General features: G+C 38.8%; 1 protein-coding gene and 1 pseudogene across 8 annotated transcripts in view; one reads left to right on the top strand and one right to left on the bottom strand.

The window, feature by feature from the left end:
- The window catches only part of TFDP2 (transcription factor Dp-2), a 171,420-nt gene that overhangs the window by 23,910 nt on the left and 121,852 nt on the right, over positions 1 to 25,658 (bottom strand). For all 8 annotated transcript variants that reach the window (XM_033402781.2, XM_004278222.4, XM_033402783.2 and 5 more), the window contains 2 exons: positions 25,223 to 25,270; positions 4,897 to 5,059 (listed from right to left, as the gene is read on the bottom strand). In XM_033402781.2, coding sequence (XP_033258672.1) covers positions 4,897 to 5,059; positions 25,223 to 25,270 — 211 coding nt within the window. The remainder of the gene's footprint in view (positions 1 to 4,896; positions 5,060 to 25,222; positions 25,271 to 25,658) is intronic.
- Positions 1,156 to 2,879, top strand: LOC125964408 (protein FAM32A-like; annotated as a pseudogene).

Raw genomic sequence — 25,658 nt, 5'->3', positions numbered from 1 at the left:
ATTCATTTAAAGTCATAAAAACAACAACAATAATAATAGTCTTTTAACAACTGCCACTAATCAATCCGAATCCTGTGGTAGAGGGGAAAACTGGGAGACGGGAGTAAATAATAGGCATATTGATCTATTTTTCCCTCCATAATCAACAGATACTGGTCTATAGGTGATAACTTAAGAAATAAAATACTGAAGTTACTTAAAGTTGAAAAAAAAAAAAACCTGAACTACAGACTACAAACCTTCCAAATTATCAGAAAAAAAAAAAAAAGCAGTGAATAAACAGAAAAAAAACCCAACCCTTGCTTATATTCGGGAGTGAGGTGGGTAGTTAGTAAAAATGTATGTATGTTAGATGTTGAGAAGTGCTGGGAAGAAATGCCTCATCGTAGTGACAGCTGAGTGAAGATTCGGTGGAGAGGAGAGGGAAACCATATGTATCCCTAGCAAAGAGTATTCCAGGCAAAGGAAACAGCAGGTGCAATGGCTTGATTAGGAGCATATCCACGAAATGTGTGGCTGGAGTGTAGTAACTGAGGGAGTGGATAGTAGGAGATGAGAGGTAATGCTGGGCCGGGTCACACGGGGGCTGGGAGACCATTTAGAGAACTCTGAAGCTCACTGAAAATCAGAATGTCATATACTTTTTTTTTCAAGTGCCCAGGGAAATTAAACGAAAAAGAAATCACCACATAATGGCTCACAAGAAAAATCTCAAAGCAATCCCCCCAAAAAGGAAAAAGTTCAAATCACAACTTCTGATCATAGGTAATAAAGGTAAAAATTCATGACAATGAACAAAAATTCCTACCACCTGGAACTACAAGAAACTTTTCTAATGCAATTCTTAGGTCAAAGAGGAAATTAAAACCAAAGTTATAGAGTATCTAAAGAATAACATATCGGAATCAATCGGATATGGCTAAAGCCATGCACAAGAGGAAAAGTCGGGACTTCCCTGGTGGTCCAGTGGTTAAGAATCGGCCTCCCAATGCAGAGGATGCAGGGTTCGATCTCTGGTCAGGGAACGAAGAGCCCACATGCCGCAGGGCAACTAAGCCCGCACACCTCAACTACTGAGCCCATGCACTCTGGAGCCTGTGTGCCACACTAGAGAGAAGCCAGCATGCCACAATGAAGAGCCTGTGCACTGCAACGAAAGACCCCGCATGCCACAACGAAGATCCCACGTGCCACAACTAAGACCCAATGCAGCCACATACATACATACATACATACATAAATAAATAAATGGAAAAGTCACAGCCATAAAGACTTTCATTACTAAACAAAGATAATAAAAGTAAATAAAGTATACATCATAGTCTGCAGGGTAGAGAAATAACAAAAGTAACTTCAGGAAAGAGAACAGACTATTAAATACAGATAAAAACAGAAATCAACTGCAAAACAGGAGGTCGATACAAACAAATCTAAGAGATGTTTGGGTCTTTTTAATTTTGGAAATTAATTGCAAATAATTTTGAGAGCATGGATGAAATGGAGGATATTCTAAGAAAACATAAAATACCAAACTGACTCTTAATGGAGAAAGCAATTGTAAACAGACTAATTACCAAAAAAGAAATGGAAAAAGCTATCTAAACTCTACCCCCCACCAAGTCACCAGGCCTAGATGGCATCTCAGGTGATTTCTATAAAATTTCAGGGAACAGAACTAGACATCCAATGCCATTAAATCTGTGATGGAGTAAAGAGAAAGAGAAAACCTCTAAATTCATTTTATAAAGCCAGCATAACACTACTAATCAAAATTGCGAAGATGGTACTGAACTGCAGACGGGCGCCATGGAGGCCTGCGAGCAGGTCCAAAAGGGGCCCTTGAAGCTGAAAGGTGCCGCAGAGCTCAGCATGACCAAGCAGAAGAAAAAGGACAAAGACAAGGCAAAACGCCTGGAAGCGATGGGAATGAGCATAAAGAACAAGGAGAAGAGGTGTGGCCTGGAAATGTGGACCTCGGCCCAGGTGGCCTTGGAGGAGATGCAGCAAATGGAGTGGATCCTGAAGAAAGCATCCCAAACCCACAAACCGAGGGCAAAGGACTCAACACAGACCTGGACACACTCACGGAGCACCGTGACATGCCCAGAGTCAGCTGGGAAAAGTAGCTTCCCTGCCCCAGGGTATGGGGTGGCACGGAAGGGAAGCAGAAGGCAAAGCTGGGGGTATGTTTGGTGCCTTTGGTATTTTCCAGAAACATTCTTTTACACACACCCTTGTGTCTTCTGCTGAGACAGTGCTTTTCAAAGCAGTGTGCCCTCATTCCGGACTTGATTAAAGTAAGACTGTCCTTTTATTCTATTTTGATTTCTTGGTAGCACACAGGAGGTAAACCATTTTAGTTTGGAATGGGAGTTTTTGCAAGTTTATCCAGAGATTAAGGTTGTTTCTGGGTAAGTGCCATGGAAGAGTGTTTGCACCCCTGAGCTGCATCTGCCTCTTTGACAGCCATGCAGCTGCCTTTGCCTGCATGAGGCTGACTCCAGAGGACAAGGAGCTAATGCCAGGGCAGCCTGCAGCATGTACACCCCTTTAGGGCCCTGCATGGGCTGCCCTGCCAAGCTCCCTCTAGCTTGGGGCTTCTGCTCTTCCACCAAGAGCCTGGGGAGCCTTCAGTCGGCCTCCCCGGCCACCTGGCCAGTGAGACGACGCAGCCTGGGCAGCAGAACAACCACCTAAGGTGAGGATGGAATATACCCCTTGTCCCTTTCTGAATCTGGGCCAGCTCGTAGCCTCTTCTCCCAATACTCCATTCCCGACATGTCTAGTGAGTGTTGCCAAGGCAGACGCTGCTAATCGCGTACAGCATTCTTTGTAACAGAACTCCGACACAGTCTGCTTCCCTACTCTCAAAGCTAAGATCGAAGTAGTTCCCGTATTTATTCAGACTTGGCACGTTAATGCGTTTGGCATTCCTGGCCTAAGGATACCTCAAGGGTGATAGGACCAAGGCGGCAGAGTCCCAGCACAGACAGACATGGGTGCAGTCAAAAAGGAGGACCCAGGTTCTGATGCTGGAGAACCAGGAACTTTGAAGGCCTACGTGTACTCACTGGATAGGGATCAAACTGCATATGCTACTGGGAGAAATGTCTGTATTGACAAAGACACTGAAAGAATAACAAATCCAGAAGAGAAACCAGTCTGGGACTCATATGTGAACTGCAGAATAAAGGGAAAAAAGTTATTTAAAAAACAGCAAAAAAAAAAAAAAAAAAAAAAAAAAACAGCAAAGATGGTAAAAACAAAAGTAAAAAAAACCCTCACCAATCTCATTCATTAATACCAGTGTAAAAATCCTAAAATTTCAGGAAACTATCCAGAGTTTGATTAAATTCAGCATCCATTCCTAATTGTTTTAATTAAGAAAAAAGAAATAAACATTCATTAAAAAATTAAGTTATGGTTACTATCATCTCAAAATAAAACCTTTATCATAATTAAGGTTGCAAAACTACAAATATTTCTACTAACGTCAAGAATTAAAGACTCAATGTGACTACAGTTACTACTATTACTTAATACTGTTGTGGAATACCTATAGTATGACTACATTTAAATAAAATGCAAACTGATTTATAATGATAAAAAGCATATCAGCAGTTGCCTGGAGATAGAGGGAGAGGGAGGGATGGATGACAAAGGCAGGAAGAACCTTTTGGGAGTGATGTAAATGTTTTGTGTCTTGATTATGGTGGTGATGACACAGGTACATACAAGTGTCAAAACTCACTGAATTTTACACTTGAAATGAATACATCGTATTGTATGTAAATTATTCCACAATAGATAAGGAAAAAATAATTTAATTGTACACTTAAGACGTGTATTTCCCTCCCTGCATGTAATTTTATCTCCATTTTTAAAAAGTGAGAATGATTTATACGTGCTAAAAAAGAGGCTCTAAGATAAATATTGCTAAGAAAATAAAATTAAAACTGAAGCATGCAGGCTTTCCTGGCGGCGCAGTGCTTAAGAATCCGCCTGCCAATGCAGGGGACACAGGTTCGAGCCCTGGTCTGGGAAGATCCCACATGCCGTGGAGCAACTAAGCCTGTGCGCCACAACTACTGAGCCCGTGTGCCACAACTACTGAAGCCCACACGCCTAGAGCCCATGCTCCACAACAAGAGAAGCCACCACAATGAGAAGCCCACACACTGCAACGAAGAGTAGCTCCCGCTCACAACTAGAGAAAGCCCACGCACAGCAACGAAGACCCAACGCAACCAAAGATAAATAAATAAATTTTAAAAATAAATGACTAAAATAAAATGAAGCATACAAAAGCATAATCACATTTGTGTTTACAATAATAAAAGAAATAAATTTTATTATATATATGCATATAGAATGTCTGGAATGATACTCGGGAATCTGGTAATAGTGAAGAGTGCCTTTGGGGAGGCAGATTAGGGTCTGTGGTAGAGGAGAGATATTTTTTATTACATACTCTTCGGTACCAGTGAATTTTTATAAACATGTTCATGTAGTATTTTTTCAACTAAAAACAAGATAAAATTTTCTTATTGACTTAGACATGGAAGAAACACTAAAAGGCTCAGCAATGTATCTGAAGTCATTCAAATATAAAAAGCATATTTTTACAAAGTATGTTTCTTCAATAAGCCCCAAAGACATTTAAAAAATACTTGTCCGTCTTTATGTTTAAATAAATAGTAAAAGAATTCCTTCTAAGACAAAACAACAAAAAAATCAAAACAACAAAATTCCCCAAGACAATTATGAAACCCTCAAGTGAAGGAGGAGTTGGGGATTCCCTAGCTTGTCTGAATCCTCGAACTGACACAGACAACCCAGAGAGGGACACCGCTGCATCACTCATCACAGTCAATGTCAAGTGCATGATCTACCTACCGAATCGGCTGCCAAATGGTTATTGGAATTGGTGAACTCGGACACCAGCTCATCAGCTACTTCATTATACGATGTTGTACCTTTCCGCTGAACTTTCTCACACACTTTCATTGAAAAATGTCTCAAGCCTTTTCCATTTTTATCTCCTTTTTTGCTTCGTTTGCTAAAAGAGAAAAAAAAATTATACTCCATTATACTTTAGAGATTTCCTTTACAAAACGTAAAATAATGTGAGAAGACAGGAATTTGATCAATTTTTCATTGAATTAGAGATAAGGAAATGTTTTAAACTTAATTTTTGCCTTAAAAGCCTAATAAAGTGTAAAGCTAGAGTGCTTTTCTATGCCCACTCATTTATTCAATAAATATTTACTGACCAGTTACTTATTATTATGTGCCAGGGACTGTTTTACACATTGGGAGAAGATCCGTGAAAACAACAGACAAAAACTCTGCACTTGCAGAGTTTATATTCTCAATACTTATCATTTTTTATTCTATATATGGTGCAGCTTTTTTTTTTCCCACCTAAAATTAAAAATACCACTGTTCTCAGGTTCAGTTATCTACTCAATTTTCAATCAGAGGTCATTGGTATTAATAACGAATCTACATCTTCGGTTATCTTAAGTTAGGTTAATGCCTAGGTCTAACCTTTGATAACTTAATCATTAAAATTTCAGGGGCACAGTTTAGTTCTACTAATATCTGAGTACCAATTATATAATAGGAACTGTATTAGGGACTAGAAGTACAAAAATGATAACCGAGGCAAAATCCTTTCCCTCAATGAGTCTTGAGGCCGGAAGAGAGACAAAACAGACATATAATGACAGATAATTCTAATATAATAACGTAAGTGCCAAGTCAGAGTTATTCACAATGTTCTATGGGAACTGGGAAGAGGGATATCTAGTCTAACTGGAGGAAGTCTTCCTGGAGTAAGAATCAGTGAAAAGAATCAACAAAATGAAAAGGAAATCCATGGAATGGGAGAAAATATTTGCAAACCCTTTATGTGGTAAGTGGTTAATATCTAAAATATCTAAGAAACATCTACGACTCAATAGCAAAACAAATAACACAATTAAAAAATAGGCAAAGGACATGAATAGACATTTCTCCAAAGAAAACATACAAATGGCCAACAGCTATATGAAAAGGTGTTCAACATCACTAATCGTAAGAGAAACACAAATCAAAACCACAATGACATATGATCTCACACCTGTCAGGACGACTATTATTTTAAAAAAAAAGATAACAAGTGTTGGTGAGAGTGTAGAGAAATTACAATAGAACCCTTGCACATTGTTGGTGGGAATGTAAAAATGGTACAGCTGCTATGGAAAAAAAATATGGAGGTTCCTCAAAAAATTAAAAATGGAACTACCATATAATCCAGCAATCCCATTTCTGGGTATATACCCAAAAGAATTGAAATCAGGATCTCAAAGAGATATATCGGTCATGTTCATTGCAGCTTTATTCACAATAGTCAAGATATGGAAAACTCATAGATGGATGAATGGATAAAGAAAATATGGGGGGGGTGTGTATGTATATATATATACACACATACACACTGGAATATTATTCAGTCTTGAAAAAGAATAAAACCCTGCCATATGTGACAACATGGATGAACCTGGAGGACATCATGCTAAGTGAAATGAGCCAGTCACAGAAGGACAAACATTGCATGATTCCACTCACATGAGGGATCTGAAATAGTCAAACTCACAGAAGCGGAGAGTAGAATGGTGCCTGCCAGAGGCTGGAGGGAAAGGGGAAATGGGGAGTTTGCTATGCAAAGGAACCTAGACTTTATCATATTCCATCAGTATAATTATATTCGTTTGTAAGTTATTTACATGTTCTACCGTGTTATGTCCATTAAGAAATAGATGCTAAATGTACTTTTCAAAAGAATAAGGACAGATGTCTACTTTCTTTTTCCCACACTCCCAATCATCTGTGTAGTACTCACTGTGGTCACAGACTACTATTGAAATACTGGGATGCCACTAAATGGTATTGAGTAGGGGAGTGGCCTGGTGAAATTATCAGTGAGGCAGAGATTCTGGCAGCAGAGTAACTTACGAAGGGCAGAAACAGAAACAGGAAGACCTGTTGAGAGGCTACTGTAATAGCCCAGGCAAGCAGTGCTGAATTTCAGGAAACTGGTAGGACCGGATAAGAAGAGATGGATTTGCAAAAATGTTAAAGATAAAAACCAGTGGAGGACTTCCCTGGTGGCGCAGTGGTTAACAATCTGCCTGCCAATGCAGGAGACACAGGTTCGATCCCTGGTCCAGCAAGATCCCACATACTGCGGAGCAACTAAGCCCATGAGCCACAACTACTGAGCCTGCACGCCAAACTACTGAAGCCCGCATGCCCTAGAGCCCACACTCTGCAACTACTGAGCCCGGGAGGCACAACTACTAAAGCCCACGTGCCTAGAGCCCATGCTCCACAACAAGAGAAGCCACCGCAATGAGAAGCCCGTGCACCGCAACAAAGAGTAGTGCCCCGCTCACCGCAACTAGAGAAAGCCCGCGCACAGCAACGAAGACCCAACGCAGCCAAAAAAAAAAAAAAAAATCAATGGAACTAAATGATTGATCGAAGCGGATTGTAAGGAAGAAATAGGACAATGATCCTTAAAAGGAGGGGTCATTTACTGAGATCAAGGAGACAGGAATGAATTCATGAATTCCATTTTAAACCTTCTCATTTGCACTGTCCAGTACTCTAGGTGTAACCCACATGTGTCTATTGAACACCTGGAATGTGCCAAGTCTGAATTGGGTATGCTGTCAGTGTGAAATACACACTGCATTTCAAAGACCTTCATGAGAAATGAAGGTAAAAGAGCTCATGTATAATTTTTATAACTACATGCTGAAATATATTATTTTAGATATACTAGATTAAATAAAAGATATAAAATCAATTTCACATACTTCCATCTACTTTTTTTTTTTTTTTTGCGGTACGCGGGCCTCTCACTGTTGTGGCCTCTCCCATTGCGGAGCACAGGCTCCGGATGCACAGGCTCAGCAGCCATGGCTCACGGGCCCAGCTGCTCCGTGGCATGTGGGATCTTCCCAGACCGGGGCACGAACCTGTGTCCCCTGCATCGGCAGGCGGACTCTCAACCACTGCGCCACCAGGGAAGCCCTCCATCTACTTTTTAAATTGGCTGCTGGAAAATTAAAACTTACATGTGGCTTGTATCACATTCTATCGGGCAGCAATGATGTTGAGTTTGACATGCCTATAGAACATCCAAATGGGTGTATTCAATAGATAGTTGAATATATTAGTCTACAGCTAGTAGGAGAGGTCACTTACAAACTTATCAGCACGTGTACCCATGCCAACTCTCCTTCCTACCAGTCTCAGAGAATTAGGTAACCCTCTTCCTTTTCAAATCTAACTTCCTTTTACAAGATGACAGCTTTATTGAAATACCATTTACGTACCATGAACTTCATCTTTTTAAAGTATACAATTCAGTGGTTTTCAGAAGTTGTGCAACCACCACCACAACCTAATTTCTTCATCCTAAAAGGAAACTCTGTACCCATGAGCAGTCATTCCTCAGCCTCCCTGCCCCCTGTACCTGGCAACCACTATTCTATTTTCTGTTTCTATGGAACTGCCTATTCTTCAATGTCAACTTTGCAAATGGAGTGCTTCTGTTTCTGTATTGTTTGCTTTCCTTGAGTTGGCCCATCCAGTGTTTTGTTTGTTTTTTGAATGTACAACCTATGATGGAAGCTGAATCTGTTCAAGACTCCAGCTCCACCTACCAGTTTGAAGGAAATACCGAGGACAGAAGAACACGTTAAACTATACAAGAGAGATGCGATACGCAAAATCTTTAGGATTCCTCTTCAGGACATATAATGGAGTTTCTTCAACTAATAATTTGTAAGGGAAAAGAGGAGCGAAAGAGTGAGAGACATACAGAGGGGGAATCTACAGATTATAAAAGACATCAATTTATTTAAATTCTGATTCATACAGACTGTAAACACACACACACACACACCCCAGTTACGGGGGAGTCTGGGAACACAGCAGTAGCAGCGTAGTTCTCAAACTCTCCAAATCCCCACATAAAAACAGATGGAACGACTAGGCAGCAAAACCCAAACCCCTTGACAACATTTACAACAAAACTAGATGACAAAGTACCTTCAACAAATGCCAGAATACAAACTACCAATAGCCAAAAGGCCTACACAGTAGTGTCTGCGTGGGCAGAAAAAGGGATATTCAATGAGGCTGCATTTAATGGAACTCAGAACAGAATAAGCCCAAAATAGGCAACAAGAATTTGCTAGAAAGCACAACAGGCCAATTTGAGAGCAGCAGTTGAAATGAGAAGGAGTTCTGACCTCTCAGTACCAGCTGAGTGCAAGAGGCTGCCAACAAAGACTGAAGAGGTTGCAACAATCTAGCCCGTATGACTCCCACGAGTGATATTCAGGAGAAAATTAGAAATATTGGAGGGAGGCGAAGAATATATAGACAATAAGAGTATCGAAGAAGAAAATCAAGGCAAGGGAACAGAATAAATACTAAATGCTAAGTAAGTCAAGAAAGTGTTCATGAAATAAAAGGAAAAAGAGACTATCAGCCTAGAATGACAAACACCAAAACATTCTAGTAAAACTGCTGTATTTCAAAGAAGAACTTTTTAGGTATCTAGAAAAAGAGAGTATCCTATTTTTCAACAGCAAATTGTTACATTAGAAGAAAATTAATATATTTAAGAATTTGAAAGAAAGTATGAGGCAAGGATTTTTGTATCCAGCATAACTGACTTAGACAATCAGAATGACTAAAGAAACATTGACATAAAGGCCTTGTGAGTGTTTATGTATAGTTACCTGTAGACATGAGACAAAATGAGGGCTAAGAGGCAGAGAGTATAGTATTTAAATAGGTAAATGCTCAAATACTGTGGGACTATTATGTATGACCATTAGAAGAATGGGAAGAGAATGGAGAGAGCATATGTAAAAATTTTTTTTAATGTTTTCAATAATCATGTTAATGGTTATATTAGTATTATTATTTGAGACTATTGAGCATGTACTATGGGATAAAGTCAACGAGTAATTACCATATACATTAATTCTAACATCTCATCCCCAACATCCTTAAAGATCAAGATTCTTGGAATGGAAAAAAGAGGATTGGGATGTAATGGAGAAGAGGTTTAATAAGATTTGAATTGGAAATATCAATATGAACTCATGAAGTACGTTATCTTTGTGGGTGTGTATCTTAGCTCTCTCCATTTAAAAGGACTAGAAAATATGACCAACCTGGTAGCAGAGAGCATCCTTAGCCCCTAACTGGAGCTTGACATATAATTCACCCTAAAGGAAACCAGAGCTTCTTAGAGAAATGGCTGATTCCATGTACAGGGCAGGAAATGGACAAGATGAACTTGGAACATCTTGCCACACCAGATAACAAACAAGCTATCAACGTCATCTAGGGTCATATCAAAAGGACTTATGAGTCAAGTATTATAGAAGAGGCTCCCACAGACCTAAGACGGGACAATTTAAGTTTCAATAGTGACAATTGCATTGTATGAAACCCATCAAATACGTTTACATTCATGAGTTTATAATGATTTTTTTTTTTTTTGCGGTACACGGGCCTCTCACTGTTGTGGCCTCTCCCGTTGCGGAGCACAGGCTCCGGACGCGCAGGCTCAGCGGCCATGGCTCACGGGCCTAGCTGCTCCGCGGCATGTGGCATCTTCCCGGACCGGGGCACGAACCCGTGTCCCCTGCATCAGCAGGCAGACTCTCAACCACTGCGCCACCAGGGAAGCCTTATAATGATATTTTTAGGCCACATTGTGTGGCATGCGGGGTCTTAGTTCCCCAGTCAGGGATCGAACCTGTGCCCCCTGCATTGGGAGCACAGAGTCTTAACCACTGGACCACCACGGAAGTCCCTATAATGATATTTTTTAAAGGGAAGACTTGTTCACCTTTGGAGGAAGACAGAAACAAACTCATCATCTTGAAAACTGGTCAGTAAAGGGAGGGGATCAAGCTTTATTCTGCTTTCCTATATAAACTGTCCCTTCAGGTAAACAAACTGTAGAAGAGGAAAAGAGTCTTTATATAAAAGTAGTGCCTGTAGTAAATGAAGTAGAAGTGACAGAATAACACTAACAGCCACACACCATGAATTAACAGATACAAGCACTAAGCATCAGTGGTGTTCACATCATAAAAAGAGAGATAATCAAACGTTATGTGCCTTTTAACGGAAGAACACACTACTATCTATATTCCAGCCAAAGGATCAAACGTCAGTCTAATAAAGCCTCTGAATCTTACTGCCAAACTACAGAAATACAGGGAACAGAGAAACATACTGAGATGCACGTGAGTGTGCAACCAGCGAAATCTAGACTGTGGGAAATTTGATAGGTCAAATGGCCTAGTTCCTTCCACAACTAAAGTATAGGAAAATAATGGGACAGAGGAAAATTCTATATATAAAACACAATCAACTTTTGTTTTTAGTGAGCAAGACTAAAATGTTCCAAAGGATGCACATTTAGGTGATAAAACTAATTAAACATGCAAGAAAGTGATAACTATAAAAATCAGGGTAATGGTTATTTATAGGGGAGAGAGGGGATGGGGGCATATGGAGGGGCTTCTGGGGTTCTACTTCCTCATCTGGTGATGGTTACAAGAGTGTTTGCCTTAAAGTAACGCATTAGTTATACATTTGCTTTTTGGTGATTTTCTATATCTGTATTTTATTTGACAAAATTTTAAGAAAAGCAAACAAACAAAACATGACATTTGAAACAACTCGAAATCTGAATGCTTACTAGATATTTGATATTAAGGAATTACTGCTAATTTTCTTAGGTATAATAATGATATGTTTAAAAATGAGTCTTTTTAGAAATAAATACTGAGATACGATGAAGATGATAGGATGTCCTGGATTTGCTTTAAAATAATATAGAAGGGATAGGGACTTCCCTGGTGGTCCAGTGGTTAAGAATCCATCTTCCAATGCAGGCGACGTGGGCTCGATCCCTGGTCAGGGAACTAAGATCCCACATGCTGTGGGGCAACTAAGCCCATACACCACAACTAGAGAGCCTGCGTGCCACAACTACAGAGCCCATGTGCTCTGGAGGCTGCACACCACAACTAGAGAGCTGTGCACCGCAACCACTGAGCCCGTGTGCTCTGGAGCCCATGCACCACAACTAGAGAGAAACCCACGCACTGCTACGAAGAGCCCGCACACGGCAACAAAAGTTCCTGTGTGCCGCAACTAAGACCTGACACAGCCAAAAATAAAAAATAAATAAAATAATGTAGAAGGGGTATATACAAAACAAGATACACCATTATTGCTTAAGTTCAGAGACGGGTACATAGGAGGCTCATAATATGAATCATGTACTTCTATATTTAAATTTCTCCAAAATAAAGAGTTTTTTAAAAAAGAAGAGAAAAATAATGGTTCTAGCATATCCTCGGTTATTTACATAGATTTAGTCCTTAGGCTCAGTTTCCTCCACTCAGCCCAGCCTTCTCAGGAAGCGGTCCTTATACATCACAATACCGTATTAATACAAAGGAGAACTCAACATGTCCAATCCATAACTCCTGAACCTACTCCAGTTCTCATCTAGGTGAGTGACGGCACCATCCACCCAATCACCCGAGCCAGAAACAACAGATTCATCCTAATCTCCCTTTCTATCTAATCAGTCTAATTCTGTCAAATCTAATCTAAGTCTTGTCCTAAAGAGCTCTTAAATTCAACCTCTTCTCTCTGTTCCCACTGCCGTAAGTTCAGGCCCTCATAATCTCTCTCAGAATATAACTAGACATAAAACAGAACGAAATAATGCCACTTACAACAACATGGATGGACCAAGAGATTATCATACTAAGTGAAGTCAGAAAGAGAAAGACAAATATCATATGATATTGCTTATATGCAGAATATTTTTAAAAATGATACAAATTAACTTATTTTTACAAAACAGAAATATACTCACAGACATAGAAAACAAACTTATGGTTCCTGAAGGGGAAAGCGTGAGGGAAGGAGGATAAACTAGGAGTTTGGGGTTAGAATATACACACTACTATATATAAAATAGATAACCAACAAGAACCTACTGTATAGCACAGGGAACCATACTCAATATCTTATAATAACCTATAAGGGAAAAGAATCTGAAAAAAAAAATATATATATATACAGACACAAACAATATATAATTGAATCACTCTGCTGTACACCTGAAACTAATACTGTAAATCAACTGTATTTCAATAAGTTTTTTTTTTTAAAAAGGAAAAAAAAAGAATATAACTGGAGCCATATAACTGTTTTCCTTTGTGCTGCGTAGAGGCGAGGGCTTTCAATCCCTCCTCCACATGGCCATCCTGGTGACCTTTCTACATAACCCTAATAACCTGGTGCTAATGGTAGTAAAGAGCATACACTCCCTGAATTTAAGTGTGCACCAGTCATTGGACTAAGTAATTTCATTTCTCAAAAGAATTCATCAATTCCTGTCTGCTACATACATTTCCCCACACAACCCACTCTATGCTGATCTGTCCTTAGAGTTTAGTGTATTCAGACATAAATGGCTAGTCACACCTAAATTTACGTAATTAGTGCAAGTTAGGTAACAAAATACTTAAGAACTGCTAGAGACAGGAGTTATTTTGAAAGAAATACGTTGTGTGTGGGATTTTACATTTATGTTAAGAATTGGACAATGGCTTAAAGTAAATAAAATCCTTAACTCAGTGTTTACATACTTTTTAAAAGCCAGGGATGAAGCAGGGTGGTTGTTTTTCATATAATTCTAGGTCTTTTTTAAAAAGAGAGTAATAAGACAATCATACAGTAGTTTTGGGGGGATCACTTGACTAATTTGCCCTCTACAGTCATACCTGGATAATATTTAAAGGAAGAAACTAGATAAGAATAACTAGATTTTTTTTTTTTTGAATAACTAGATTTTTAACAACTATTAAATGCTTATGAACATATTCTCGAAACACAGATATAAGACTACAGTATGAGTTTTATCCGGTTAGTTCAGTGTACGAATTGATAGACTTGAAGAAAGCTGTGGCTAAGTATCAACACTGGTAAACTATTTATTAACTATATATTTTCAGCAGTTTACTTCATTTAACTCTGATCCCACAGTTTTCCTTGATCTGAAAAATACAGACATAAATACCCATCTTGCTGTGAGGATTAAATCATACATCACATATAAAACTGGTCCAGGAAGATCCCACATGCCGTAGAGCAACTAAGCCCGTGCGCCACAACTACTGAGCCTGCGCTCTAGAGCCCGCGAGCCACAACTACTGAGCCCACGTGCCACAACTACTGAAGCCCGCGCACCTAGAGCCTGTGCTCCGCAACAAGAGAAGCCACCGCAATGAAAAGCCTGCGCACCGCAACGAAGAGTAGACCCCACTCGCCGCAACCAGAGAAAGCCCACACGCAGCAACGAAGACCCAACGCAGCCAAAAATAAATAAATTAGTTAATTAACTTTTTAAAAAAAAGAAATTAAGCCTGATCTTTGGAAGGCTGGTGGAGCAGCATGCCAAAACCCAATCAATGTCTACATTAAAATTCAACAGAATTTAGAATAGCTAATACCTGCAGTACACAGATAGGAGATATGGTTCTGCGACCAGTTCTATAAACCACTTCTTTAAAAGTTAAGTGAACAACACCTCTAGTAAAAGAACATTAAAAGGTAAAAGGCTATATAAAGAACTCAACAACAACAAAAACAACTCAACTCAAAAATGGACAAAGGACTTGAAAAGATGTTTCTTCCAAGAAGATATACAAATGGCCAGTAAGTACATAAAGACGATCAACATCGCTAATCATTAGGGAAATGCAAATCAAAACCACAATGAGACACCACTCACACACATTAGGATGGCTATTATTAAAAACAACAACAAAAAACAGTTAAGTGTTGGGAGGATGTGGAAAAATTGGAGCCTTCATGCACTGCTGGTGGGAATGTAAAACGGTGCAGCCATTGTAGAAAATACTACGGTAGTTCCACAAAAAACTGAGCATATAATTACCATATGATCCAGCAATTCCACGTTAGGGTATATACCCAAAGAAATTTAAAGTAGGGTCTCAAACAGATGTTTGTATACCCACTTTCATACCAGCAATATTCACAATAGCCAAAAGGTGAAAACAACCCAAATATCTATCAATAGATGAATGAATAAACAGAATGTGGTAAATGCACATAACAGATTCTTCAGCTTTTAAAAAAATGAAATTCTGATACAACATGAGTGAACCTTGAAGACATGATAAGTGAAATAAGCCAGACACAAAAGGGTAAATATTGTACGATTCCTCTTACATGAGGCACCTAAAATAGTCAAATTTATAGAGACAGAAAGTAAAACTATGGTTACCGCAGACTGGAAGAGGAGAAAGTGGGGAGTTATTGCTTAATCAGTAAGGAGTGGCAGTATGGGATGGTGAAAAAGTTCTGCAGATGGCTAGTGGCAACAGATGCACAACAATTTCTTATTTATTTTCTCAGTGGTTTTTTTGCTTTTGAACTTATTTATGTTTTGTTGTCTTTTGTGCTTAAGTGTTGATGGCTTCATGAGCCTGAATATCTATAAAATAAGATGTTGTGGTTTTAGCATTTCATCATTATTTCGAAAAAAGCCAAACTCAGTATACAAGGGAACATGCTTCTGAGCAAAACAAACTTTATTGTTCTTCATTCTTTAAACTATTTCCATTGTCACATCTGGCTTACTACTACTGTCACCACATTCAGAAAAGATGTGCCTTTTCTTGACAAAAATAGTTCAGGAATGCTTGTTTCCCCACCACAAAATGAGGGTTAAAACCAAAATAACTCAGGACTTCCCTATCGGTCTAGTGGTTAAGATTCCGTGCTTCCACTGCAGGGGACGCAGGTTCAATCCCTGGTGGGGGAAGTTGCATGTGCTGCGCAGTGCGGCCAAAAAAACCCAAAGTTAATTTAGCTTTGTTAAACTTAAAAAAACTTAAAGTTAAACTTTTCTAATTTAGCTAATAATTTAAAATGATAAATTTAAAACAGGCTTATTTTAAAAATTTAAATGGTTGAAAAATGTTATAAAAATAAATGTCTACATTTTCACGTATCTTCTATACGCTTTTGGGTTACATTAGACAAATTAACCTTATAATGTCACATGCGACAAAAATTAACTCAAGGTGGATCAAAGATCTAAATGTAAGAGCAAAGCCATAAAACTCTTAAAAGAAAATATAAGCGTTAAGTCTTTGTGATCTTGGATTTGACAATTTTTTTTTTTTAAATAAGATAGGACACCAAAAGCATAAGTAACACAAGAAGAAAAAAAAACCCAACAGATAAACATAATCAAAATTTAAAACTTCTGTGCTTCAAGTAGGTGAAAAAACAATCCATAGAATAGGAGAATATTTTTGCAAATCATGTATCAGATAAGGGTCTTGTATCTATAATCCATAAAGAATTCTTACAACTCAATAGAAAAAACAACAACAACAACCCAAAAGATCGGAATAGAGTTTTTCAAGGAACATATTTAGACTTCCTTTCAGCAAGAATGCCATCTTCTAGTAATTCACCAAAATGATCAACACAAAAGGGATGGAGGAGTACCCGCTATATGTTCTCTAGGCCTTTTAGAAAACATGGAGTTGTTCCTTTGGCTACAAATATGCCAATCTACAAGAAAGATGATATTGTAGACATCAAGGGAATGGGCACTGTTCAAAAGGGAACACCCCACAAATGCTACCAGAAGAGTCTACAATGTCACCCAGCTGCTGTTGGCACTGTTGTAAACAAACAAGTTAAAGGCAAGACTCCTGCAAAGAGATTATGAAGCAAATTAAGCACTCTAAGAGCTAAGATGGCTTCCTGAAATGTGTGAAGGAAAATGATCAGAAAAAGAAAAAAGCCAAAGAGAAAGGGACTTGGGTTCAATTGAAGCACCAGCCTGCTCCACCTAGAGATGCACACTTTGTGAGAACCAATGGAAAGGAGTCTGAGCTGCCAGAACTCAGTCCCTAAGAATTCATGGCATGATAAAAAAAAAAAAAAAAAAAAAACAACACAAAAGACCTCCGAACTGTAAAAATGTTTCTCTTAATTGAGTAGAAGTGTGTATCCCCTTCCCCAAAGAAATATTTAAAGCAAATTTCAATTGTGTCCTAATTCAGTGGGTGATGTCATTACTATTGAAATTTAGTGTTTTTTTCTTCCTGGAAGATGTGAGGTGGTTTATTATGCAATATATTTCATTGGTTAGAAACTGCCAGAAATTATTTATAAGATATTTATACTAGTAAAATAAAAAAAAAGACTTGGGACAGCTGCATGTAAATCAATAAAGTTAGAACACACCTTCACATCATACACAAAAGAAATTCAAAATGGCTTAAAGACTTAAACATAAGACATGACACCATAAAACTCCTAGAAGAGAGCATAGGCAAAACATGCTCTGACATAAATCATACCAATGTTTCCTTAGGTCAGTCTCCCAAGGCAATAGAAATAAAAACAAAATAAACAAATGGGATCTGATCAAACTTAGAAGGTTTTGCACAGCAAAGGAAACCACACACACACACAAAAAAACAAAAAGACAACCTACAGACTGGGAGAAAATATTTGCAAATGATGCAACAGACAAGGGATTAACTTCCAAAATAATACAAACAGCTCATACAACTCAACAACAAAAAAACAAACAACCCAATCAAAAAATGGGCATAAGATCTTAATAGACATTTCTCCAAAGAAGACATACAGATGGCCAGTAGCCCCAAGAAAAGATGTTCAACATCACTAATTATTAGAGAAATGCAAATCAAAACAATAATAAGGTACCCACCTCACACCAGTCAGAATGGCCATCACTGGGACTTCCCTGGTGGTCCAGTAGTAAAGAATCTGCCTTATAATGCAGGGCAAGCAGGTCCGATCCCTGGTCAGGGAACTAAGATCGCACATGCCACGGAGCAACTAAGCCCGTGTGCCACAACTACAGAGCCCACGCACCCTGGAACCTGCATGCCACAACTAGAGAAGAGAAAACTACAACTAGAGAGAAGTCTGCGCGCCAAAACGAAGAGCCCGCGCACCACAAGGAATGATCCCGCATGCCTCAGTGAAGATCCCATGTGCCACAACTAAGACCCAACACAGCCAAAAATAAATAAATTAAATAATAAATAAATAAATAAATCTTTAAAAAAGTAGGGCCATCATTAAAAAGTCTACAAATAGCAAATGCCAGAGAGGGTGTGGAGAAAAGAAAACCCTCATGCACTGTTGGTGGGAATGTAAGCTGGCGCAGCCACTATGGAGAACAGTATGGAGGTTCCTCAGAAAACTAAAAATAGAATTACCATATGATCCAGCAATCCCACTCCTGGGCATATACCCAGACAAAACTATAATTCAAAAAGATACATGCACCCCTATGTTCACAGCAGCACTATTCACAATAGCCAAAACATGGAAACAACCTAAATGTCCAGCAACAGATGAATGGATAAAGATGTGGTACATATATACAATGGAATACTACTCAGCCACAAAAAAGAATGAAATAATGCCACTTAGAGCAACATGGATGTAACTAGAGATTATCATACTAAGTGAAGCAAATCAGAAAGAGAAAAACATACCACATGGTATCACTTGTATGTGGAATCTGAAATATGGCACAAATGAATCTATGTACAAAACAGAAACAGACTCACAGATATAGAGAACAGAGTTGCCAAGGGGGAGGGGGTGGGAGAGGGACAGAGTGGGAGTTTGGGATTAGCAGATGTAAACTATTATATACAGGATGGATAAACAACAAGGTCCTACTGTATAGCACAGGGAACTATATTCAATATTCTGTGATAAACCATAATGGAAAAGAATGTAAAAAAGAGAATGTCTATACGTGTATAACTGAGTCACTCTGCTGTACAGCAGAGATCAGCACAACATTATAAATCAGCTATACTTCAATAAAAAGAAAACAAGATATGAAAAGGTGCTCAACATCACTAACCATTAGGGAAATGCAAATCAAAACCAAAATGAGGGGCTTCCCTGGTGGCACAGTAGTTGAGAGTCCGCCTGCTGATGCAGGGGTCCCGGGTTCGTGCCCGGTCTGGGAAGATCCCACATGCCGCGGAGAGGCTGGGCCCGTGAGCCATGGCCGCTGAGACTGCGCGTCCGGAGCCTGTGCTCCACAACGGGAGAGGCCACAACAGTGAGAGGCTCGCGTACCGCAAAAAAAAAAAAAAAAAGATACAATTTCACATCTACAAGTATGGCTATAATAAAAAAAGATGGAGAATAAGTATTGGCAAGGATGTGGAGAAACTGCAACCTATTGCTGGTGGGAATGTAAAATGGTACAGCCACTCTAGACACTGTCTGTTAGCACCTCCACTCCTAAGTACATAATCCAAGAGAAATGGAACTTATATCCACGTAAAAACTTGTTCACAAATGTTCATAGCAGTAGTTATAATAGCCAAAAAGTAAAAACAACTCAAATGTCCATCATCAATGAACAAATATAGACAAAATGTGGTATATCCATACAATGTTATATAATTGGGCAATAAAAAGGAATGAAGTACTAATATATGCCACAACACGTAATTTTTATGTGTGGAGACAGTATGGTAGGGACAGTGGATCTGGAGGGTTGAGAAGGTTCCACTGGCCCAGGTGCTCCTTGGATAGTTTTCATTTCATTGCCCTCAGCACCTCCCCTGCCAATTCCTTCTTGCTTTTTAATACCTGTCAACTCTGACCCTGGGGCCTCTGCATGTCAGTGCAGGCTAGAGCAGCTTCCAAATCTGACTTCTCCCATGCATATTTTGGGATGTGGATTTCTCTACTTTCACTTGTCATCATTATAATCACACCAGCTTTCACCCTCAAGTCCTTGGAAAATCTACACCTCTATCATGTTTTACGGCAATTTAAGAGATTTATTATTTTTTTACACAAAAAATTTTATTACGATCTTAGGGGCTGGGGATTAAAAATGGGTGTTCAGCCCATCATCTCAAACTGGAAGCTCCCTATCTAAATCTTTCTGTTTTTGTTTTTTTTTTTTTTTTTTTTGCGGTACGCGGGCCTCTCACTATTGTGGCCTCTCCCGTTGCGGAGCACAGGCTCCAGACGCGCAGGCTCAGCGGCCATGGCTCACGGGCCCAGCCACTCCGCGGCATGTGGGATTTTCCCGGACCAGGGCACGAACCCGTGTCCCCTGCATCGGCAGGCGGACTCCCAACCACTGCGCCACCAGGGAAGCCCTCTAAACCTTAAATAAGTAGAGTTTACACATTTTCCTAAAACCTGAGCTCTCTGAAACACCAAGACCCTCTTTCCAAATAACACCAAAATTTGGCCACAGGATGAACACACTATCATCTCTATTAGTCCCTAAATCAAAAAAAAAAAAGAACCAGTAGGAAGCATTCCTTGCCAAAAAAAACCAAATTGAAAAATTTTTTAATATTTAAGAAAATAAAACTACTAATACAGCACAGTTTGAAACGCATGCTGTATTTTATTTCATTTGAAGTATTCATAATTTCATATTCATAAGAAGTATTTAAAAGAATTACTCCCAAGGAATAAAAAGTATTTATTTTTCCAGGCACTTAACTAGAATCCACAATCACTGTTTTTTTATATTTTCCCATAATACTTTATATTTATTTACAAAAGTAATATAAAACTCAAATTTGTAGTATAACAGTATACTCCAGGTATAAGTTATAATAAATGTATTCCATTTACATAAGAAATTATATAAAATATACAATAAAAACCTCATTTCCCATTCAAATAAGTTAACTAGAATGTTTAAATCAGCAAAATAATTTAGTAATTTAGTAAAATAATTTAGGAAAAAAACCCAAACCCCACTTTCCTGTACATATGTATTCATTGTGTGTGTGTTGGGGGGGGGTTTTGAATGGGAAATAAATGTTGATCACTTACAGATCTTCACTCTCTCCCCACCCTGGGTTATGTCATCCAGGCCTGTGACGAATTACAAGCTGATGATACTACTTATACACTAATGATATGATCACTTAGATAACTAATAAACTTATCAAACTTCGTATGTCCAAAACAAAACTCAATTCCTCCCCAAACCTACTCCTAACTACAGTGAGTCTAAATGGCATCAATATTCACCCAGCTCTCACTGCAAAAAACAGAAGCCATCTTTTATTTCTCTCTCCCCTTCATCCAATCTATCAATAAATCCTGTTGATTCTATTTCCAAAATTTATCCATTTTTTTCTTCCATCTCCACTGCCAGGCCAGTGCGCCCTGCAACAGCCTTCTAACTGATTTTCCTGCTTCTGTTCTTGTCTTCTCAGAGTCCATATCCCCCTCAGCAGTCAGTGTAAATTAGATCATGTCACTTCCCTACTTAAAACCCTGTTTAGAATAAAAACCAGATTCTCTACCATGACCTACAAGGCTTTTCATGTTCTGACTCTTGCCTACCTCTCCATCCCCATCCCACATCACTCTTTGACTTTCTCACTCTCTCCAAGCCACTGTGCTTCCCCAAATACAACAACCTCGTTCCTCACTTAGAAGCTCTGCATTTGCCATTCCTTCTGCCTAGAACCCCTGGCTCCCTGAGGGTATTTACATGCCTGTCTTCCTTGCATTCAAATGTCACCCCCTTAGAAAGGCCTTTCTAAGGTAGCCACCATCCTTCCAATACTCTACAAATCGTCCTTCTTAGTTTTCTACATACCACCTATCACAATCTAAAATTATCTTATTTTGTTTATTGCTCCCCCATCCCAAATATAAGCTCTTTAACGGGCAGAGACTTATCTATCTTGTTTATTATTCTTGCCAATGCCTAGAAAATACCAACATTTATCACATCAAAATATTTGTTGGCGCAGTGGTTAAGAATCTGCCTGCCAATGCCAGGGACACAGGTTCAAGCCCTGGTCCGGGAAGATTCCACATGCCGCGGAGCAAGTAAGCCTGTGCGCCACAACTACTCAGCCTGTGCTCTAGAGCCTGTGAGCCACTACTACTGAGCCCGTGTGCCACAACTACTGAAGCCTGCATGCCTAGAGCCCGTGCTCCGCAACAAGAGAAGCCACCGCAATGAGAAGCCTGCACACCGCAACAAAGAGTAGCCCCCGCTAGCCACAACTAGAGAAAGCCTGCACGTGGCAACAAAGACCCAACACAGCCAAAACTAAATAAATAAATAAAGTAATTTAAAAACAATTGTTGAACAAACAACTTCATAAACATCACTGAAGCAGTACAGATATTATATTGATTTTTGTTAGCTTATTATAGTTTAAATTATATTAGTTTATTATAAATTATTAGTTTATTCTAAATAAAAGGGTTTTAACTGTATTCCAACAGAATTTTTAAAAAAAGGTCTTAAGATTACATGAGCACAAAGGAACAGTGAAACACCACTGTGCTAGTCGTTTAAGACAGGAATACAGTAAAACATATGCCGGCTATTGCCATTGCCCATCATACATCCAGGACCTTCTTTCCACCCAAGAGATCCCAAATAGGTCCCCCTTCCCTATTTGGAAGAGATGCATTTAGAAGACACCACCATATTCTGTCCAAAGGGAGAAAAAGAAAGTGAGCAAACATCTTTCAGGATCAAAACCCCCGGCAAGACCAGAAAGGGGGCTTTCGCAGCTCCTTCCACAAGCTCTTTGCAAACAAGTCCAGTGGATCAGAACACAGGGAAAAAAACCAATGAGAATACTTCAATGGATCTTTAACCAACAAAAAATTTCTTCAGAAACTGACTTGCTCTTGCAAATGAACCTGACGAAGGAATAGCTGTGTAAAACATACTTAAGGTTGTACTGTCAAGTGTAAGATGAGGATAAAAAGGTGGTATTTATCTATGTGGGAGTATGTGTGTGTGTGTTTTATCTCTCTCTCTCTCTCTCTCTCTCTTTCACTCTCTCTTGCTCCATATCCCTGAGGAACAGTAATACAAATAATTACATATGACACTAAATCAACATATAAGACATTAAAGAGATGAAGAAGATTACTTTGGGTTGAGAGCTGGCTTTTTGAAGCTCAGCACTTGGAGAAAGGGAACCGAAGACTTCGCAGCATTACAGAAAAACACATAAATTTGGAGGAAAATAACATTTGTAAGGTCAACAACAACAAAAGAAAACCACATGTAGTAATTTTTGTGGCTTGATTAGGGAGAGGGAATGGGATTCATTATAGAAAAATTATATTAAAGAATAAAAAGAGAATAATAAAAAGCACTAGGAAAAAAGGCCACTGAACCAAATGTAGAAGGGGAAAGTCGAATCAGTGGCTATAGCAAAGAATTTAATCTGGTACTTTTATATGTGCTCTTTAGAGTTTTCTCTCTTATAAAGAATAAAATGAACCTTGTTTTTTATATTATTTGCAATACATAGGTGCCACCGATCATAACTAATGAATAGTTCCATTTTACGGCCTTAAATAGTGCTAAATATATGGTTAAAAAAACTTGTGCTGGGCTTCCCTGGTGGCGCAGTGGTTGAGAGTCCACCTGCCGATGCAGGGGACACGGGTTCGTGCCCCGGTCCGGGAAGATCCCACATGCCGCGGAGCGGCTGGACCCGTGAGCCATGGCCACTGAGCCTGCGCGTCCGGAGCCTGTGCTCCGCAACGGGAGAAGCCACAGCAGTGAGAGGCCCGCGTACCTCAAAAAAAAAAAAAAAAAAAAAAAAAAATGTGTGCTGCTGCCCTTTCCAAGGATATACATGAAGAAAAACCAGTATGAGCCATAATTTCCATTAGAGAGAAAAGACCATCTCGCCATATATGTCTATATGATATAGCAGTTCCTCAGACATGATCTTATCTGTTCAAAACAGTTAAGATGTGAGAAGTAAACTACAAAGGCCACCAAGGAACTAAAGCAGAGCTAGTGTCAATGCAAGAAAACACACATTCTTTTATACAGCCCCAAGGTCCTCACTCAGAACCTATTCACTTTTATTTTAGAATTCTAATTCTGAATTCTAACACATCTGGCCAAGTAGTTTCTCAGTGCACAGCAAATCAGAGAAAGCAACTAGAAACTGGAGAAACAGAAAACTATTGTATTGAAAGCAGACGACCTAACAGGAGAAAAGAGATGAAAACACAATTGACAAAAGCAATTCCAAAATCTCAGAATCAAAAGTAAATTTTAAAAAGCACTGATGACAAGGTTTTATCTAAAATAGTAACTATCTTACAGAACTCAACAGCCTCTGAGGTTACGTGTCTTGTTTTGACATAGTGTGACACTAATACAATATTCAGTAGAGTGGCTTTTGTGGAACACTGAACTTAAGTTCAAATAACGACCCTAAAGTGATAGTTTTCAATCCTGGAGTTTCTGACTTAGTAGGCAATTGCAGTTTATTCAACAGACCACAGGTGATTCTGATGCACACCAAGAACTGAGAACCACTGTCCTAATAGTCTAAGGAAAGGTTATATTACACTGGATGTCTTATTTAAGAAAAAGGTGAGATGTAATGTAGAACATGAAAGAGTAACGCTGATGTATGTTATATATGAAAGTTATTAAGAGTAAATCCTAAGAGTTCTCATCACAGGAAAGACATTTTGATTTTTGATTTCTTTAATTTTATACCTATATGAGACGGCAGATGTTCACTAAACTTACTGTGATAGTCGCTTCATGATGTATGTAAATCAAGTCATTATGCTGTACACCTTAAACTTACACAGTGCTGTGTGTCAATTATATCTCAATAAGGCTGGAAGGAAAAAAACGAAGTGAGAATTTACTATGACCTTTAAATGTGTTCAATGAAACTTGTTTTTAAAAAGTTTGTGTATTTGGGGGTAATGGGGAGTATTCACTTTGGCAAGACACTTCAACTCCCAAAAGGAGGGAGGGGGCTAAATGGCATACTGCCAACAGTCTACTCACAGAATAGTATCTTTTGAAACCACACAAATACAATAAATTTATGTAATGACGAATGAAGCAGAATACTCAGTGTGGAATGAAATAACGGTAGAAACTCAACAAAGTTAAAGTTATACGAAGAAAAACATCTCATTAGAGTCTGGGCACCAAACCCCTCTCTATGCAGTAGCATCTCCTAAACAAAATAGTTAAACTTATACTCACCTTTCTGAAAAATCAGAGTCTATAAATTCTCTAGCCCGTTTTCTATCACTGAAAAGGAAAACAGATACCATAAAAAGAACATGCATGAAGAACTTTATTTCATGAATAACTTATTGTAACTTGTCTAATTCCACATTGAAAATATCCAAACACAAAAGTAACAAATATAAAAGATACGTACATGAAATAAAAACTTAAATTTTATCACTGGACAAAGAAATCGCAACACGATAGCCATAGTTTGAAATGAACTCAATGAATCTTTAGGGAGGAAAATACTGCAGATTTATAGAGGAGAAGGCATAGAAAAGTTTTATTTGCTCTGGGAGAAATGACTATAAAAACATTAGATAATCAGACTGCCCCCAGCATAAAGCACAGCTGGTGCTGAAAACAGCCAAACTCTGGTCACCTCCAAAGTCGGCCAACACTACTG

This window comes from Orcinus orca, chromosome 5, assembly GCF_937001465.1.
Source record: "Orcinus orca chromosome 5, mOrcOrc1.1, whole genome shotgun sequence".
Classification (NCBI taxonomy): Eukaryota; Metazoa; Chordata; class Mammalia; order Artiodactyla; family Delphinidae; genus Orcinus; species Orcinus orca.
Note: the sequence above shows the minus strand (reverse complement) of the source record. Positions and strands in the feature narration are given on the sequence as shown.